This window comes from Solanum dulcamara, chromosome 2 (genome assembly GCF_947179165.1).
Source record: "Solanum dulcamara chromosome 2, daSolDulc1.2, whole genome shotgun sequence".
NCBI lineage: Eukaryota > Viridiplantae > Streptophyta > Magnoliopsida > Solanales > Solanaceae > Solanum > Solanum dulcamara.
In genome coordinates, this window is record NC_077238.1 from 8,394,065 (window position 1) to 8,416,082 (window position 22,018).

General features: G+C 30.5%; 1 protein-coding gene across 1 annotated transcript; it reads right to left on the reverse strand.

Moving 5' to 3' along the window:
- Positions 1 to 4,609: 4,609 nt before the first annotated feature.
- On the reverse strand, positions 4,610 to 12,026 carry LOC129880216 (protein NRT1/ PTR FAMILY 4.6-like). The gene is made up of 5 exons (XM_055954155.1): positions 11,885 to 12,026; positions 11,708 to 11,810; positions 11,163 to 11,380; positions 6,119 to 6,550; positions 4,610 to 6,015 (listed from the first exon to the last, which is right to left on the reverse strand). Exons 1-5 carry the CDS (start codon positions 11,885 to 11,887, stop codon positions 5,038 to 5,040), a joined length of 1,734 nt encoding a protein of 577 aa, XP_055810130.1. The 5' UTR covers positions 11,888 to 12,026; the 3' UTR covers positions 4,610 to 5,037.
- Between the last annotated feature and the right edge of the window lie 9,992 nt (positions 12,027 to 22,018).

Sequence of the window (22,018 nt, forward strand, 5' to 3'; positions counted from 1 at the left end):
GAATGGTTGAAGGTGAAGGAATTAAAAATATAGTAGATACTAATTATGGAAAAATTAGTAATGCAGAAATTCCATTGCATTGGTTCTCTTGCCAAAGAAATTGATGGTGAATACCTTTTAGGACATGAGGCCCATTTCATTGAGTAATTTTGTGAACAAGATCTTTTCAAGAATTATTCATGAAAAAATAAAGGTAGTTCTCCCACATATTATATCATCAAAGCAGGCAGGATTTGTACAAGAAAAAAGTATAGCAGAGAATGTGTTATTGGTGCAGAAAATAATTACAGAAACAAGGAAAATGGGAAAACCTCCTAACCTGATCATAAAATTAGATATGAGGAAGACATATGATAGGGTGGAATGGCTACATCTTACAAAGGTGTTAAGAAGAATGGGATTTGGAGAAAGGTTTATTGACATGGTGTTTAGATTGGTTGGAAATAACTGGTATTCTATTTTGTTGAATAGTTAACCTAAAGGTTTTTTTCAATCGTCTAGAGTGCTGAAGTAAGGGGATCCTCTGTCACAAACCCTCTTCATTATAGCTGTTGAAGTGATATCCAGATCTCTGAATGCATTGATGAAAAAGACGGAGTTTAAACCTTTTGGAATGCCAAAGGGAAGCCCAAAATTAAACCATATGGCATTTGCGGATGACATGATAACACTATGTAAAGCTGGAATTTGTAGATGGTGAGTGGGATGTTGGAAAGTTATGAGAAAATGTCGGAACAGAAAATTAATAAAGAAAAGAGTGCTCTATATCTTCATCAAAATGCATCACAGGGAGATATAGAAGTAGTAGAAGTAGCAACATGTATTTTGAGGAAAGAGTTTCGTTTCACCTACCTAGGGTGTCCTATTTTTTATAAGAGGAAGCAAAAAGCTTTATCAACATATGATAAATAGAATCAGTGCCAAACTACAAGCGTGGAAAGATAAATTATTATCCTACGATGGAAGAGCAGTGTTAATTAAACATGTTTTACAGAGCATCCCTATACATTGTCTATCAGTACTGAATCCTCCAAGTAATGTAATGAATACTATTCAAAAAATGATCAATTCTTTTGGAGTAGTCACATAGGAGGAAAAGGAAGGCACTGGACAAGATAGAGCAGTCTTTGTCTACCAGAAGAAGGAGGTATAGGGTTTAGACTATTACATGATTTATCGATGACTTTATTTTGCAAACTATAGTAGAAATTCAGAATACAATCATCAATATGGAGCCAATTCATGCAAAACAAATACCGTAAAAAAGTGATTCAAAATGTGGTGGTATGAAAAAAAGGATATTATGGATCCCATGTATGAAAAAAGATGCTACAATCTAGGAATCTTATAGAGCATCAAATATGGTGGCAAACTAAAAATGGATCTGCTCATTTGTGGCATGATAACTGGACTGATTTGGGGGGGTCTTTACTCTATCTGTGAAATATGCTATGAATGGAACTACAAATATCAGCAAGTGAAGGATATAATGATAGAAGGGGAATGGAATGAGCAAAAGATGAAGGAAATTTTCCCAAGTGAAAATGCAGAATTCATAGAAGTAAAAATAAGAATGCCTAGAGGAGGGAAGACAATGATCAACCAAAGTGGATGTTAGAAGCTGATGAAAAATTTTCAGTCAAGTCTGCATGGTCATATATTAGGCACAAAGAGCAATCTAATAAAATATTGAAGGAGATTTGGGTGAAAGAATTGCCTTTTAAAATGATTTTTCTGATGTGGAGATTGTGGAAATTCAAAATCTGTGTGGATAATAGAATTAGAAGATGAAAAATACAAGGACCTTCGAGGTGTTGATGTTGTACCAAATCGGAGCAGGAGACAATGACCCATGTGTTTTGGCAATCAGATTTTGCTAACAAGATTTGGTCCTATTTATCTTCTCTGCAGGTCTAAATATTCAAAATCTAAATCTAAGGAAAAACATCTTGAAATGGTGGGAAGCTGATGTGAGGCAAGGATTGAAGGCATATTTTGAATCTATCTCAAGCATTATAATATGGAAACTGTGGAGAAGAAGGAATCATAGAAAGCATGAAAATCAAGGTACCACTTGGCAAAGGAGTGTGCATAACATTACTGGAAATATCCTAAGGTTACTATAAGTCAAAAAACTCAAGCATCAATTTTTCAATAACTGGCCATAGATTATGCAAGAATTACAAGAAATCAAAGTAGAAATCAAAATCAATAAAGTACAATGGGAGATGCCTCCTGCAGGATGGGTCAAATACAACACTGATGGGGCATCAAGAGGAAACCCATGGGTAAGTTCATATGCTTTCTGCATAAGAGATGAAAGAGGAGATCTCATTTATGCAAAGGGGGAGATAATAGAGTACACAACTAATACAGAGGCAGAAGCTAAGGCTATACTGGAAGCAACAAAACATTGCAATCAAGCAGGATACCACAAAATTATCATGCAAACGGACTCCCTATTGTTAAAACAACTACTAACAAGAAAGTAGGACTATCCATGGATCATAGTTGAGCAAGTAAGGAAAACAAGCAGGTTCAATTTCAACACATAATGAGGGAAGAAAACAAACTTTTATTGTTCCCTCAGCATTATGTTTAGTTGGATGAATTAATAATATAGGAGTCCCCTCAGCATGATTGCACATGAGCTATTAAATGATAAAATAAAGATATCTCCTTATATTGTTCAATCTAATTTCATAATTCACATAAGAAATTCTCACCATAATTTGAAAGAGCCATCGAAAACTTTTATTTCATGAATAGATTATGGCGAATATGTTCAATGGAGTATGGAAGAAAACTTACAAGTAAATAATATCTTTGATTGGGCTAAACAAGATGTCTATGAAGGAAGATGTTGAAGGCCTCATTTATTTTGACAACAAAAATAACGATATTGTCTTTACTTATATGGTTTAGTACTAAATTAATCACTTTGAAATACATTAAGGACCAATTCCATTATGTTTATACGTTAAGTACCAAATAGATACAAAACCCATATATTAAGACTATTTTGATCATTTTCTTAATTGTATTCTATACAATGAGGAGTATACTCCAATCAAATGTGATATAAGTTGTGGAAGATTTTATAGTCACAACTCACAAACACCATAATATATAAATCATGCTCTAGTTTTATACATGTATTAACTCTTGTAAAAGACTAACCAAACGATTCCTCAATGATAAAAGAATACTGAACAACATTTGTTTTGATAAATGACCAAAATGTCTTTTAAAATATCTAAAATAATAAATATAAAAGTATTTTAAATGTAATAAGAGTAACAAATTATGTTGGACAAATTATCTTAATAATTACAAAAGATATTAAGAGTAAATAATACTAATAGATTTAGTCAAATCAAAGTGTTCAAAAACTAAAAAATCTTTTTACTTTTGACAGTTCAATCCAAATCCGATACTTTTAGACTCAAAGGTAAACTTGTAATCATCATTATGCTTAAATCGGTTAACAAGTAAAATTGTTACATAAAAAATGGACAAACTACTTTCCAAATTGATAACTCAATACCAATAAACAAATACTAGCATTTTGTTCTATTTGTATTTTTGGTTTGAGTCGATTATTATTTAAAACCAATATCATCAATTTAATCGATTTTTAAATTATTAAAATTAAACCAAATTAAATATAATATATATTTATTAATTTGGTTGTTAATTATCGATTTTGATTTGACTTAACCATGTATAAAAATAAAATAAATGAGTCATTCAGAAGAGAAAAAAACAACAACAATTCATTCACTCTTTTTAGTTAAAACGGTTGACATTATAGAATTTTTGATCATTAAATATACTGTAAATAAAGCTTCAAAATTCACCACTTTAGCCTAGACAAGGAAGAAACGGTAACATTTCTAATTCCACCAAGAATGCCATACACACGCATATACATGAAATGAATAAGATAATTGCTCTCGTCTTCGGCGTTTTTACTTTCATAAATAAATTATGAATAAATTTTATTGGAAACATTATAAGATATTTAAAATTGTTCATAAAAAAAATTATATTATGTATGTATAATATATATATATATATATATATATATATATATATATTATCGTTTCGATTCGATTATTTATTTGATTTTTTTAACAAAATCAAAACAAAATCATATATTATTAATTTTTAAAAATATAAAATTAAACCAAATCCAAATAAAATTGATTTACTCAATCAATTCAATTTGAATCGATTTTTATCGAAACTGACTGGATTTTGAACGACCAAAACTACTCGTTCCTTTTTTTTTCCTTCCGACTTCCCCCCCTTATAGCTATTCCGGCGATCTCCTACTACAGTGTTGTCTTTTGCAATTTCATTCTCCGCAATTCTTCCGATTCACGGCTATTTCACGTTAGCCAAAGGTAATTCTTTGCATTTTCCTTCCAATTTCATCATTCAAATACAATTTATTCAGACTCTGTTACTCTCAATTCTCAAAGAATTCACTGTATTTTTTTTGAGTGACTCGTTTACTCTTTAGTACAAAACCGCACATCAATAACCCACTGAATTGGATCTGCAAATTCACATTGAACCTGTTCGAACGGCGAAACTTGCCGGAGCTATTATAACTAAGTTTAGTGAGTTTTGTAGAAAAATCACAAGTTTGATTAATGCATTTGAGTAAATTCAGCCTTATCCATAGTGTATGTTGCTCGGATTTTTCAAAAATGTCACTAGGTACTTGGTCCGTAGTTACAATAATTATGATAACAGATCATCAGACAAGCATATGTTGCAAAGGATAAGAGGAGCATTTTTGATAACCTTTAGATGTTATTATACGAAAGGATTAGACGAAATACGAAGGCAAGAACACTAACTGTGAAGTGGTTGTGAGATATGAGATGAATTGATCAAAAGCTAGTTGTATTTTGACCTCTTTGCTGGCCTCAATCCAGCAATTCATCAGACACATTTACATTAAGTCTAGAAAGACCATATATTAAAACTGCGAAAGTTTCATCTATGCGTCTCTACGCCTAACTTCTACTTGCTAGATGCTGCAGATCTATACTTGTATTTTGTAGCCCAGAATAGGTAGTGCAGAAAGTTTAATGCACTGAGTATGCACATTAGCCAGTAGAACCTATCCAAATGGTAGTGATTAAAGTTGCTACCCGAGAGCCAGGGTTTGTGCTTTGAAATGCCTGTCACAGTATTGACGATAGATACTATTACTGAGCTAAGATAGTATCCTATGGCTAAAGAAGCCCATGAGAGAGATGTTGCCAATGATCTCATACTGACTGGTGCTTCTGAGAAGCAGAATTCTAGTAGCCCAGCTAGAACGAAAAGATCAGCTGATCCAAGAAATAAGTACTGAAAAGCGATCCAAAAGAAAGTTATGGGCAATGGTTTGGCAGAATCGATGAGTCCTGAGTCAGTAACTACCCCTTTGCGCTTGATTTCAACAAGGGCTGCGACTGCCATAGCCACAATGGAGAGGAACAAACCGATACCAATGCGTTGGAGGTGAGAGATTCCCATTTCTGTTTTAGTTGCTCTACGAGCGAATGGGATGATGAAGTAGTCGTAAACTGGTGCTAGCAACATGATGAATACTACAGGGAAAAAGGGGAGCGAAGCTGGAGGGACTTTTAAGGAGCCTAGTTTTGTGTTCATTGTGGCTGCTTGCTGGACTGAAAATGTATTAAGTTGAGCTAGGCAGCAGTTGAGCATGATGGTGCAGACAAAAATTGGTAAAAGTTTCATCACAATCTTGACTTCTTCCACTTGTTGCACTGAGCATTTTAGTGCGCCACAAGCTGGTGTGTCTGAAACAGCCCGATTAAGGAAGCTAAGACTTCTCGATGGAGACTCGTTTGATTCTACATCTTTGATGTTTGTATTTTGGCCACCTTCCTTGCCAGATGTAATTTGAGGAGAAGGGCTTGAAGCCATACTTGCAATGGCAGTACTTGAGTTTCTCGATGCACTAGAATTTAGTAATGCTGCAATTAGAACCTATGCATTATAACACGAGATTAGTCGTTCTTGTGTAGTACATTTTAAAATGCTTATGAAATCAAAACAATTAGGTAACATGGAGGTTTTTTGAAATCTATACCTTGCTGATTGTTGTAAGAGGGCTTCCATGAGGTATCTTGTTCCTATAGAATGGTGAACCAGCAAGGAATATCGGGATTGACAAAAATATAGCCAAAGTTGCAATCCCAAATCCCCATTGCCAACCCATATTGTCTTCCACCCAGACCACAAATGTGACAGCAATGAGACCTCCAAAGGAGAGGCAGAACACAAAGTAATTGAAGAAAGTTGATCTCTGCTTTCTTCCTCGTGGGGTTGCTTCATCGAACTGTTCAGCACCATGGGGTGGAAGTGACCCCTTTATACCTCCTACACCTAATGCCACTAGGTAGAGTCCTATGAATAACATTGCAGCTTTTGCACCATGAACTTGTTCACACGGCTCTCCAAGCTCGCATTTTGGTGGCTTCAATGAACTCGAACGAGCTTGTATGGTGAGTACTACCAGTCCCTGTTTTCACTCAAAATTCAGAAACAACTACTTTGTATGAACATTTAAGGCATGTTCAATAGAATGGTTGTAGGACAAGTAATGTTATAAGGAGTTAATGTTGGGTCTCCAAAGTCCAACATATCCACGATATGTTTACCGTAAGAATGTTGAGATAGATGAATGTCCTGTCATACATGATTAGACAAGATAAAAGAATGATCATATTCAATAAAATGCAAAAGTAACATTCTGTGAGAGGTTAAAATGAGATGAGATCACTTGAGATGGTTTGATCATATCCTGGGTCGACTTCTAGATGCACTGGTTTACAGGTGTGAAATCATGATAATCGGAGATAAAATGGGATGAGATACAACGTAAAATCACATGGCAGGAAGTTGTTCGGAAAGACCTATAATCTCTTGGAATTCGTGCTGATCAAGCAAACACTAGAGCACATGGAGGAAAAGGATCTATATAGTTGGATTTAGTTTGAGTCATACTAGTACTCTTGCTTCAGGTCCAATATTCACTAGAAATTTTTAGTCATTGTCATCGACTTATTTTCCAGTAGGATATATATATTAAATTTTCTAGTCTTAGAGAAACTAAACTATTATAATATTGGACTAAGACTGCTTAAATGGAGATACATGGATTCATACAACTTAGCCCAACTTGTTTGGGATTTGGGATTGAGGAATGGCTCTAAAGAGTTCACAATTCAGACATAAAAAAGGTAAGGAAAAAGTTTCACTAGCTGTCACGGGAATAAAGAGTCTCTCTTCTTTTAAGTCCATTTTCTGACATTCAAAATTCAGGTTAACCCTATAGAATTCCTTGTTAAGTTTATTTTAATCACCTAGGGGCGTTTGGTTGCTGGTTAGACTTATGCAAGCATTAGTAATACATGTATTAATTATATAGGTATTAGAAATGCATGGTTTAGTTATGCTGAATTTATTTATGTAGGATTTAGTTATGCAGGGTTAAGTTATGCAGGATTTAATAATTTCTCTGGGTGTTGATTTATTATGTTAAAAATTAATAATCATTATATACTTTTTAAAAATAAATTTTTTATTGCCAATATATCCTTAAATCAAAAGTTTGGATCACAAAGTTTCACAAGGTCCAAATGTTTAATCATGTGAGAAGTTATTTCCATGGGAATGCATATACAACACTTGTGAATATAAATGTGTGTACTGGATGTTACCATACCAAGCGACGTCGTAATTGAAGTCCCCAATCGTAAATATAAAAGTGTGTACTGGATGTTACCATACCAAGCGATGTCGTAATTGAAGTCCCCGTCACCGCCGAACGTCGGAGAGAAAGTGGAGTTGGCTGCCATGGAAGGTGGGTCGGCAAAGTAACTGGATGGGATCATATTGAAAACATGTGGAGTATATTTGATTGAGAGTGAAGGGTAAAGTTGTCAATTTATATTTTTATTCATGTATTAGTTATTCATGTATAATTTATTTTATCTTCTACCTCGCATTAAATAATACATAAATTGACTCATAACTTATACATGTATTAGTTATGTGTTTTTCTAATTTTCTAACCAAACATAGTATTATGTGTGTTGAATTTTATATCTTACACAAAATGTTACCAAACATGGTAAAACATATGCAATATTTTATACATGAATAACTCAATTCTTATTCAGTAACCAAACGGCCCCAGTGGTTAATATACCGGGTTGAGAATTGTGAGATCTAAGATTCAAATTTCAGTGGAGACAAAAATACTAGATGATTTCCCCTCATTTGTTCAGCTTTAGTGGATAGTGTTATCTAGTATCTATGTTGGTGGGAAGTAGCACGCAGGGTACCTTGTGGAATTAGTCGAGTGTGTACAAGTTGGCCCGGATATTATGTTTATAAAAAAAGATATTGTTGCACTCTTGTAAGATTATAAAAAAATTATCCTTCATGTGTCCTAATTTACGTGACACAATTAAAATTTCAAAAGTTAACCAAGTTTTTCTTCGACTGGAATTTCTTTATATGCTTTTTAAACATTTCAAGTTGTTAATTATTGTAATTTATAATATATTTTCACATAGTTTTCAAATATATAAATTTTATTTCAAAATAAACTCAATGCTTCTATGTCCTATTTTGTGATCAAAATTTAAAAGTTTGAATCTCAAAATTCTAATTGTGCTATATAAATTAGGACAAATGTGTATTATTTTAAAGGATCAACACTCATCGATTGACATTTTTAAGAATTCAAGCAATATATATATATATGTACATGACATACAACAAAGTAAAAATTAGAATAAAAAACTAAAATACACCCATTAATATTTTTAAAGAATTCAATATATATTTACATGTCATGCAACAAAGACAAAATTAGGATTTGGAAAAATCAAAGATAGGGGATAAGTGGCCATCTATAGTGGACATTATTCATGGCACTCTTGACATATAAACTTGTGACATAAACAATAAACTTGTGACATAAACAAATAAAATGTAAAATATTCTAGTGCACATTTTCTACTTTTGATAGGTGTATTTATTAGTGTATAAATAATAATATCTGTGCTTAACTCTATGTTGTTGACACGTGCCTTTTTCTATCAAAAATGGAATGTTTTTTGTGGACATTCTTTCCTAATGGAAAAGTTTGTGGCTATTTAAAGAAATCCATAGATTTGCCACCACATTCCCAACGACCACACACCTGTGTTATGGTCCTGGTAAAATATATTATTATATTTTTATCACCATTTTTGTTAATATTCCCTTGATCTTAACCATAAAAAGCAGAAACCCCTTTAGCTCTTTGATACTATACATACCATTTTGTGTAAATCTTCTATTTTAAAATCTCAAAAAGTTATGTTGCTTGTGAGTTGTTAGAATGTTTGTTCCATGTCCATTGGAATAATTTGCTAGGTCAAAGTAGACAACATCTCTTTTTGATATCCTAAATCTTGATCCTCCGAGGTCTCGAGTTCGAGCTTTAAATATGAAAAAAAATTTTGGTAGGGAGCATTACACCCCCGCACGGGGTCTACCTGATGCGAATCTGAATTGTTGGGCTTCAATGCGGATACCAGACAGATGAGAATAAATAAAATAAAGAATAAAAAATCTTGCTATCCATGTTATACACACACAAAGAAAACTGGAGTTAGCAACGAACTTAGTCGCTAATCCATCGCTAATTTGCTTATAGCTAACATGATTTTATGCTAATTTGCTACTAAATAAAATTAACGATAAATTTTATTGTTTAACTATAGAATTTATTCATCGCTAATTTCTGATAGTTAATAAAGTTGGGTGTGGCACAAAGCAAAATACCCCTAAATCCCTACCCCAAAAGAGATATAATCCAAAACTTGGATTGACCCTACCACCCTACGATCATTAGCACCAAAGATGTTACAACAGACTTTAACAAACAAGAAAAAAAACAAAAAACTCAAACAAAAACAAAACATGAAATGTGTGTATAACGTAAGAAGAGAACATGAATTGGTTGAAATTTGTGTCAAACAACATTAATTGCTAGCAAACAGAAAATTTTAGATGTTGGATTAGTTTTACTTGTTTCTAGTTTCCTCGTCATCTTGATTAAGATTGATTATAGTCTTAATTAGCGTATACATTTGAATTCATTGAATCTAACAGTCTTGATAAAGATTGAACCTTGTTAAAGTCGTGTGAGCCTAGACCTAAAACACACAATATCACTAGTGGACTAAGCTGTTACACGTTATATCAAAGCCACTCTGCGTGCAACTTTGGAAAATGATGTCACAAACTTCTGCGAGGGTGCTCAGTCAATCAGGAGGGTGTATGTAACAAACACCCTAGACGAATTCCACATTGATAAAATATGGGAGAGATGCTAGGTACATAAGGAAGCAGGTCTTAAACCCTAATGACACGTTTTAAAGTCGTGTGGATCCAAATCCAATATGAACAATATCACTAGTGAGTTGGATCGTTACATATATCCTACGTATTTCATTGTTAATCCAAAGACTCAAACATGGATCTACCTAAATATTATATTTTTACTAAATAATTATTTTATTATTTAATTCCCATATTATAATCTCTATGTAAGTTTTAAAAGACCAAAATACCCCTAAATAGTTGCACGAATGATGTGGTCGAGGGTAGATTGGTGTGATCCTTCCACTAAAAATGTGTCTAAAATTGATTCTAACTTGATAATTGGCCACCTATGACCAATGCTTTTCATCATACAACAATGTTTTCCACGATGCCACAACCCTTTTTTTCTATCCACCAAATCGAATCATATCAAATTTCTGGGAGTTTCATTTAGTGGTTTCAAAAATCATTGGACAAAAACAAACCCCAGAAAAACAAGTTGTCTCCTTTTTACCGACTTTATTCACACTTTACAACTTTACTGATTTTACGATACGGTTCGATTGAATTCAATAGATTTTGCTCAAATAATATATTTATGTTTGTGCTAATAAATTCATTAAAGATGTACCAAATATTAAATTTAGAACCTAGTTATTATTATTAATTAAAGTAATCAATGTAACAAAATTAAAATTTTAGCTTCGTCTAGCCAAACCAAAATAAGGAAATTGAAATGGAAAATTTACCAGAAATTCGATGAGTGCACTGGTGAGATATATGTAATAAGTTGTGAAGAAAGCATCAGATAAGAATCCACCAAGAAGTGCCAGTAAAAAAGCTGTGCCCATAAAATTAGTCACAGAATTTGCTGATGTTGTTGGTGAGAAATGCATGTACTCTGAAAAGTAGAGCACCAAGTTGCTTGCATTTGCCAAATATGCCAAGTTCTCCAACACCTCAACAGCTGATCATAAATTTTTCATTAAAAAAAATAAATCAATTACTCCAAAATTTGGAAAATAATCTTGACCAAGATTTGATCTTTTTCATAAAACCCATATGAGATTTTTTAAAAAAAACCCAGCACTAAGCTTCTGCTATGCACGGGGTCAGTGGAAGGACGAGACCACAAAGATTTAATGTATGCAGTCTTACCCTGCATTTCTGCAAGAGACTATTTACATAACTCAAATTCACAACCTCCTGATCACGTGACAACAATTTTACCAGTCGTGTCAAACCTTCCCTTCTATGTTTTTTTTTTCAAGAATGGTGCTAGTAATTTATTTACCTAAGACAAAGGAGGCAGCAAGCAAGCCACCATGTCGATTGGTGATTGCTGGTCTATTTTTCCAATCAACATAGCTATCCCAATTGCTTCGACTATCTATTTCCTACAACACAAGACAAAACAAGAATTTGTTAGTTAGCAAAGCAAAGAGAAGAAAAGAAAGAAAGAGGAACTCACCATTAATTAAGTTGAAAGCAAGTGTTGACGAGGAGATATAAGATGAAGAAATATAATAGTGATTTTTGTAAGAGTTTGGAGAAAGGTGAGAAGAAAAGAAGATATAAATAAGACTTTGAAATTAGAGCAAATGAAAGGAATTTAAATCTTTTTCCTTTTATATTTTTTGTAATATAATTATGACATAGTTAGGCACTAGAGTTCCCTCTTTTTAAGGGGGGATGAAAAGAAGAAAGATGGATATGATGTTATCTAGGATTTGGTTGCTTACAAATAATTTTATTTCCATAAAAGCAGGAAGATAAAAAAGAACATTTAAATAAAATAAAAGTGTAATTTATTTTAAGAGCTAATTATATTATTTTTCTACTTTTTTTCAAATTACAAAAATTCCTTAAAATTTTTGAATTTCGGATTTCGGATTTATTAGCAGACATTCGGATACATAGGAGAGGGATATATCCGAGAGGGGAGGGATGTATCAAAGAGGTGATACAGATGTACCAGAGAGGAGATAGAAAATCTGTATATACAGGGAAGGGATGTATCCTAAAGGGAAGAGGTGTATCCGAGAGGGGAATAAGGATGAATCAGCGAGAGGAGAGTGATGTATTCGAGAGAGGATTTTTTTTTTTTTTTTAAAATGATAATTTTTTTTAAAGATTATGATAAAATAAGATGTTTGTTTAGATAATTTTTCTTTAAAATTAATAAATACGAAGTAAATGAACGGAGAAAAAAAGAGAAAAGGAAAAGATGTTTTTAAAGTTCAAGGTACAAATAATGTAAAAATATTTATAATAGAAGATATTTCCTAATAAAATTAGGACATGTTTGGAAGGACGCATTAAAGTTACGTTTAGGTTTAGCTAGGTGAAATTATATAGGTTTGGTATGTATCTTTGACCAAATAAATATCAGTTACACTCTTCAATTAGTATTTGCTCACGTGAAAAAAATAATAACTAACTTATTATTATAGATTAGAATATATTAACAGTATATACGATCTTTATGCAATTACATATATTACTTAAATCCAAAAGAGCTTATGATAAGGAATTTGATGTTTATCTTGTGTTGTTTTACCAATGAACTAAAATAAATGCTCTATCACAAAGTAAAAATGTTAAGATGAGCAATTATTTACTTTTTCTGCTCAGTAAAAACACTTCCCAACCATTAAACTAACATAATTAATAGATTTTGATTAGAACGCCAACTCTCACTAAAAGTTAATTTTCTTTGCATATTTAATAGACTTTCTTTCTACAATCTTGAATTTCACAAATTGAAAATTTTAAGATGAGCAATTATTTGTTTTTTTCTTTACTAAGACAAAACTTTACGCCAACACGTTAAATTAACAAGACTAATAAGTTTAGACTAGAACGCTAATAATCCTCATAGAAATTAGTTTTTCATGCATGTTCAATAGACTTTGTTTCTATCATTTTGACTTTCACAAAATGAAAAATATTAAAATGAGCAATTGTTTGTCTTTTTTTTTTTCTTTTCTTTTCTATATGGAAGAACTTTACTCCCAAGTACTAACACTTTAATTAACAAGACTAATAATAGGTTTAAACTAACATGCCAACCCTCATTACAAGTTAGATTTTCCTACGTGTTTAGTAGACTTGGTTTAAACTAGCGTATCAATCCTCACTAGAAGTTAGTTTTTTCTGCATGTTGAGTAGACTTTCTTTCTAGAATCTCGACTATCATAAAATAAAAAAATGTTTATTTTTTCCCTACATTTTCTGTCATGGAAGAATTTTACTCCCAACACGTTTAGCTAACAGGACTAATGGGTTTAGATTATGGTGCCAACCCTCACTAATAAATTATGTATATTTATCCTTTTCATTAATAAATATATATATTCACTAAATTAAAAATAATAATTCTAAAACTGATTTTCTTAATTACAAAAATGTTAGGTGACTTTAAAAAAAAAAACTTACCCATTTGATTTACCCTTCCAGATGACTCAACTAAGAAAAATTCAATTCCCTTTTTACGTAGTTATCATCTTGTGGTCCTAATGATGATTTATTTAGTCGAACAAACATCCCAAATCTAAGTCATTTAGGGGATGATGGATTGGGTTTGGGTCGGACCCGGAAGGATAAACAAAATGGATCAGCCAATTTTTTTAAAGTCATGACGTGATATTTTTGAAATTAAAAATTAAGTTTAGTTTTTTTTAATTCACAAAATATAGTCTGTTAATAAAAAAGGTAAATATGCATTATTTGTTGGATGACAAAGGTATATATACATTATTTTTTTTAACAAAGGAGATATCCGCTCTAAATTACAAAGTTAAGGATTAAGCAATGACCTGTCACTATATTTATAGCAGGTAAATAAATTGACGGAATATCTCCGATCCAAAATTACTTGGATGAAATGAACTAAAAAGCAGATCATAACGTATTCTACTCTATTCTTACTAATTTTTTATTTCCTTATTTGTTCTTTTATTATTTTTTAAGTTCATATAACATTTTTTTGGATAGTCAAACAATGTCTTTTTAAAAAAATATTTTGACACAATTATTTTATAAGTCAATCTTGATTACATATCAGTCTGAATTTATATAAATTAAATTTAGCGACTCAAAATAAATTAAGTCAATAAATAAATAAATAAATTACTGTTCAAACTTAAGTGGAACGGCTCATATTTTCATGAGTTAATTTGTTCTCCCTGACTGCATGTGATGAAAATGAGTCTGTTATCTCAAAAATTATGTCTGATGCTAAATTGCATAGAAAGAGTTTTTTTTATCCTCACTCAAATTTGGCAATTCGATTAGAACCTTTGTGCTTTAGATTTACTTCAGATTGATTTTGCTTAATTTTTTTTTATGTTTTTTTTATAGAAAAAAGGTGAAATATATTTCGAAAAACTATGACCAAATATATTTTAATTCAAACTTAGTTCAAATCAAAAATATTTTAAAATTTATGGCCACACACTAGCTAACTTTGGTGAAGTTTTTAGATGCAATTCTTGTCAATTCCAAGGCTACCACTAAAAAATTTTGTTTCCTAGATGAAAAAAGAAATTGATTTGTCCATAGAATCATTTGGCTTTTTTTTAATGGAAAATATAAACAAAAAAAATAATCCCAAATTAGAAAATCTCTCTTTAGTTTGGTTTACTTACTTTGTTGGGTACATTTAGTTTGATTTACAAGTTAGTGATGAGTTTGATGCTTTCGAAATCTAGCTAGTGTCACTAAGAAAATTGATCATCTAAGCAAGGACCACCCCTCCACCCAAATAAAAATAGTGTCAACTAATCACTTTATGACATTATCACTATTATGAAGTTTAAAATTTTACGAGTGAAACCTCATATAATATTAATATGCTAAAGTTTCAAATAATTGTTTTTTGACATTATTACGAGGAGCGACTCAAATACCATAGTGGTCTAAAGAAAAATAAATTGAAGGCCTTAAATTTTTGAATAATAATTAATAATACATTTTTTTATTTAAAGTTTATTCTTCTGAGTGTTTTTTTAAGATACAAAATTGAAAATATATTTCTTAAAAAATTATTTTGAGATCCAAAATTGTATCTTTGTTTTTATATGCAAAAAAAATTATCTTTTCTATAAATAGTGCTCTCTTAGTTTTCCTACGTTTCAATTTATTTGTATGATCTTAATTTGACACATAATTTAAAATTTAATAAGTAAGTAAAAGAAATCTTTTTGAATCTGTAATATTAACTATATCATCAGTATAATTTTGAAAATATAAAATTTGAAATTTGATGACAATAATTATTTTTTAATTACACAGCTAAAAAGTGTCTCTTTATGAATTTTCTAGATTGATTTACCTCAATAACCTTTTTTGACTTTTATATTGCACTAATTTTTGTTTTTAAAAAAATTATTTTATAGGGCTGAAATTAGTCAATACCTACCTTCTTAGTTAGTGGAAATGAAACCCCCCTCTCCACCCTCCAAATATTAGTTATCTTCTTTACCTAAACACATAACACCGAAAGTACATTCCTTTAATCTTCAATATTTACTTGGAAAAGAAAAGATAAGATAACATTTTTTTTCATACTAGTTTAGTGTACGTACTTTGTACATCTGCATAACGTCAAATCGTCCATTAATAAAATAATATTCAAGAAGAATAAAATTATTAAATCATAATAATTGACATTAAAATAAATGTTATATATATATATATATATATATATATTTAAATAATATAAATAAATGTTTATCTCAAATACGTTATTATCTATTGTATTTCACGTGTTTTTTTTTTATATATAAATAATTTATTGTTTATGTTATGTTTCGTTGTTTTAGTTGTTTATCATTTTCAGATAAGAAAATAATTTATATAAAATTAAATCTTGATCGATTTTTAATTCTTAAATATTAGGATGATAAACATTGTTTGAAAGATTTAAAATCAAAATATTAATTGATTTTAAAATCTATAATGTTTGATGCCTATTATTATCTATGTTTCTTGCACTTTGATTAGCATGTTATTTTTATTGTAGTTCCCCTTTTTTTTAACATGCTTTAACATGTTCTCTATCATATTTCCACATCACTTCTTTATGCTAGTTAATTCTTTTTTTTTTTAGCCAAATGTCTATCGAAAACAACTTCTTTATCAATAGTGTTCTCACTTATCCTCTAGCGTGACTTGACTATTCAATCTACCGATCAATGATGAAAGTTATCAACTACTTGAGCAAGCCCCACTTGTCTATAATGATTTCATAATTTTATAATAGTGTAGATTTAACGAAAATGACTAAGAAAAGTGTGAATAAAAAGAACACTCAATTAATTGGAGGAAAAAAACTCAAAATATGTTGTCCGTGTTTATTATTTGTCCTTTGTCGAATTGTATAATTAAAAAGAGGAAATTAACGTAAGTTTTAAGCAAAAATTAATTAAGATCATTCAATATTTTTTTCTTGTACACGTTTGTGAGTAATTGGACTTTTTTTTAAAATATATTTTAATGACGATTAGTTAGTTTAATAAAGAAAGAATTGCTATAAATTAACAAAATTGTAAGCTATTTTAAAGTCTCAAATATTAGGGCTTTTAATATAATTCAAATAAGAAAAAAAAAATTAAAAGAAAAAATTTAGTCAATTTTAAAATATTAAATATTAGGAGTTCAAATATCTTACAAATAAATAAAAATTGAATATTTATAATCTTAATTGATTTCAAAATCCTCAAATATTAGGATAATAATTAATTTAACAATTATTGGAGAGTTGTGACATGATTTCTTCCTTTATTCATCTAGCTAAATATGGTCAACATTTATTATTTTAAAAAAGTTGCACTGTTTTTAATTTGAGTTATAACTTAAACACATTATTTAATAAGATTTCTTTAACTTTTAGTCAAACTCCCATTATATAGGTAGGAATCCTAAAGTAACTGAAAGTCTTTCACCTTCTTTTTTGTTATATTTAAATTATAGATATTCTATAAATAAAATCTTAAAGTGGCATATTTATAATTGACTTCAAATTATTGAAAATATTAGTCAAGTTGATTTTATAGTATTTTAGACTTTTAAGTCTAAAGCAAGTGTTTTAACTGATCACCGTAAGTAACTCACTTATTTTTTCAATAATTTGATGTTTTTCTTTCTATATATACAAAAAGTTCTAAATCTAAAGTAATTGAAAGTGGTCTAAATATTAGAAAAATAATTAAATTATTATTTCTAAATATTAATAAATAGAAAAGGACGATATTGTCTAAATACTTTCTTTGCATGTGTGTGCCACGTCAGTAAGAAAATATTGTACTTATAGGTATGCTAATTCTTAAGACAACAATTTATTTTATTTGCATTTCATATAAAAGTTTTATAGAAAATGTTCTTGGTGTATGATGTGTTTCGTGCACATATTTTATTTTAATGAGTACATAATTTTAAAAATCTCATAAATAGTATTATATTCGTTTTATTTATTTGTCTGGTTTTGATTTGACACAGAGTTTATAAAAATAAGAAAAATAATTGAATCTTATTATTATGTTGTTTGAATTATTGAATCGTAAAGTGATATTGATTGTTGAATGTTAACATATTCTACTTTTTTTTTAATCCAACAATTTAGATTATTTGATGAAGCATCAACCTAAAATGACAATTTGAAGTATGTTTTCTAATTTTTTTTTTGTTGGTCTAATTAAATTTTATGTTTGTGTTTGTGTTTTATGGTATTTTTCATGTGTTTATTTAATTGAACGGATTTTAATTTTATGAATGCTTTAAATTACACTGAATTTATATCTTTTTTTGTGTATAATTTGTACAGAACATTGGAAAAGAAGTATAGTTATATATTTTTATCTTCCCTTTCGATGTTGTTGGCTTCAAATCATTGGCTGATATTTGTTTTGACATCCGTTGTTACATATTTTGAAAAGATACAATTCACCGCTACTCCATCTATATTCACCCACCACCCACAACTATCAACATTGCCAATTACCACCACCTACCATCCTTAGCCCAACCACAATCACTACTACCGCCAATCACCGAAATCAACTGTTATCACCATTATTCGTCATTTGCTATTATCACCACCAGTATTATTACATCCACTAATCAATATCAATAATTATTATTTAAGTGAAATTACACATAAATATGTATTTTTATTTAGTTTTAATTTAAAATTTTAAGTTGATCTCCATTAAATTACGTAATATATCACAAGAACACGAAAATTGAAAGAAAAAATAATAATTAAAGAGCATCATAAGAAATTGAGAAGTCACAACAAAGAACATAAAGTTAGAATTTTGCCAATAAAATCGAAAGTGAGCTTTTTTGAACTAATACATCAAACCATATTATGATTTAAACCAATAGAACTTAACTTGAAATACATCCACAAAATCATGATTCTTTGTTTCTCTTTGCAATTCCTTAACAGTTTCATCAATATCTTCATTATTTTTACAACAAATTATTTCAAACATAGGGTGATTAGTTGCACACACTTTGAATAATTATATGTAATATTACAATTATATTCAATATTAAATGGCTTTACGAAGAGAATACTTAATTATAAAACTTTTAATTGATTATATTGATTTGAATAGGTTATTCAACTTGAAAAATTAATTAATTCTATAAATAACAATGTCCCTCTGTCATACTATCATTTGTAATGCAGAGTTTCAGTATCTTGACATATACTCCCACCTTCTTTTTAGCCTTTTCACCTTTAAAATTGAGTTGATCATCTGAAACTACAATACTAAATCACAACATTCAATACTTTGTAGCATGATAAATAAAATAATTAGTTGATGCATATATAAAGCTAAAGGTATGATGCAAATAGGTATATAAATATGTTATACTATGAAAGACGTGTGTGAAACAAAGATTCAGGCCACAAGATTAGAACCTGATACATATAATATAGATTTTCTGCATTCATACAAATATAAGATATTTTTCAGATTAAAATAACATAAGTAAACCTAAATAGTAAAAGAATTATAAAATTAAAGTGACATTAAATAGAAAAACTTAACCTAATATTTTTGTTCGGAGCGTACTGGAGTTTAGGTCGAATAGTAGTCCTAAATCTAAAGTGATACTAAATTAATTTTTTTTTTAAAAGGACAACATCAATATATTAATTGGTATAAAGAAATTAATCCGAAAGTGAATCCTAAAATTAAATAAATAAAAAATTAAATAATAATTTAACAAAAATAGTGAAAAAATAATTTTGTCTAAAGTGGAGTCTTTTAATGAAGGATAAAAAATTCAATCAATATTTTAAGAGTCTTCGTGTTTTTAATATAATATAGATAACATATCTATCTTGTTATACCTTTCATATCAAATATTCTAAATTTGATTATTATTCTAGAACCATATAGCGTGTACCGTGTTTTTCTAGAAGAATAAAATAAGTGTTTTTTGAGTTAATTTTTCAGATGACTGATCAATTTATTGTTAGTATCTAGAAAGTCGCTTCTTTATAGAAATTTTTTTAATTAATAACTCCAATTGTGTTTGAAATAAACAGAAAAAAGATTGCTATAAATTCTTTTTTTTCACTCAATGGCGGAACTACATAGAACAAAAAGTGGTCAATTGAACCTACAACAAAATCACATTTATCTAAATTTTTAATTTACAAGCACAATTCATTTGCAAAAAAAAACAAATATAATAACTTAAAATTAGAGGTAGATGTGGTTCCAGTGCACTTTTCAAGTTTCCAACATCCAATAAAAGGCAATCTAGTGGAACATATCTATCTCTATATAAACTATAATATATATTACTCCTTCCGTTTTATTTTATGTGGCACTGTTTAACTTAGCATAATGTTTAAGAAAAAATAAAGACTTTTGAAATTTGTGTGTAACGACTCGAATCGTCGTTAATTAAGATTAGACGAAATCGCAAGAAATTTACTCAACTGGGTCCCACCATCCCACCGGAGCAGGATGGGCCCGCCTTAGAGGCGCTGCCAGAGAGGCAATGTGGCCACCAGAGAGGGAGAATGTGGAACAGAACTTAAGTCGCGATTTTTTTATTTTTCCCACTTCTTCCAAGGATAGGTTAGAGACGAGGGTTACTGCAAAAGCCCTCCAAAAGACTGCTTCTGACTAGAGAAGAAGAGGGGAAGGAATCTTAGCACTGAAAAAATTTCAACCCGTAGAATTCAGTCCTGTCTTGCCCATAGGACATCTAGAACCAAGGATTTCAGTAGCATTATCTCTCCATAGTTGCTTGGCGCCCAGGTAGGCTAGGCTTCTCTTATCTGTGTAGTTAAATATATACCCATTGTGTAGTATGAAAGGAAATTTAATGAAAAATCATATAACTAAGCTATAGGTGTCACGACCCCAAATGGGCCATGAGTGACACCCACACTTAACCTCCTGGGTGGGAGAACCAACGATACAAACCTCAACTAATAACAATAACGCGGAAACTCAAATAAATACATTTTTCCCTAAAATCTGAAAGTCATCACATCAAGGACATATAATTCTAAAATACTAAGTCCAGAATGTCAAACAGTAAAATAAAATAAGTGACATAGTTCATGTCCGAACACTAAGGACATCATGTCATGACTAAGAGAATCCATCACGAGCTAGAAGGATAGCTCACCCTGAAATCCGATGATCTTGAGACTGACTAGAGCTGAGGTCGAGTCGAAGTCTGTGGAACACTCGCTGCACTCCACAAAATAAAACAAGAAAAGATACAAGTAGGAGTCAGTACAGGACAACATGTACTGAGTAGGTATCATCGGTCGACTCAAAATAGAAATCAATATACATAAAATAATAGTGGGAAATCAACAACAACACTTAACAGGTGGCAACCAACGAACAATTACATAACCGGTCAACAATATCAAGATCACACATGAGGACTCAAGCCTCCACACCACACTCTTTGAAATATGAGTTTTTGGAGATTGGGTAGCATTAAGTAATTTTAATTTATTTCCCTTTAATATTACCGTGCCGGAACGTGACATTCGATCCAAATATACCGTGTCAGAACGTGACACCCGATCCAAATATACCGTGTCGGAACGTGACACCCCATTCAAATATACCGTGTCGAAACGTGACACCCGATCCAAATGTAATTAATTTATCATTCCTTATGATTATATTCCCCTTCATTAACAATATTTCATCAATCCTTTTTTATTCAAGGCACCATTTTTGATAAGGCAAGTTCAAGATTATGGATTTCATGGCCTCGGGATTTTAGACCAATCACAATAACATATCAACCATCCAAACCACAACAATTAAATGCGTAGTAAACTTCACACATATTACTCCATGAATATCAATCACTATTAAGAGTCTATCTATGATGTAGAATAAAAATCATAACCTACCTCAATCGAAAAACCGAATCCAAGCAAGCTAATTCACGAATGTCTTTCCTTTCTTCAAAGCCTCACGTTTCCAATCTATCAATTATACAATATTCGTAAGAAAACTGTTATATATATATGTATGTTTAACCTATACCTAACAAATCATCCAAATTTATAATCAAATTCCTAAGTTTTGAAACCCAC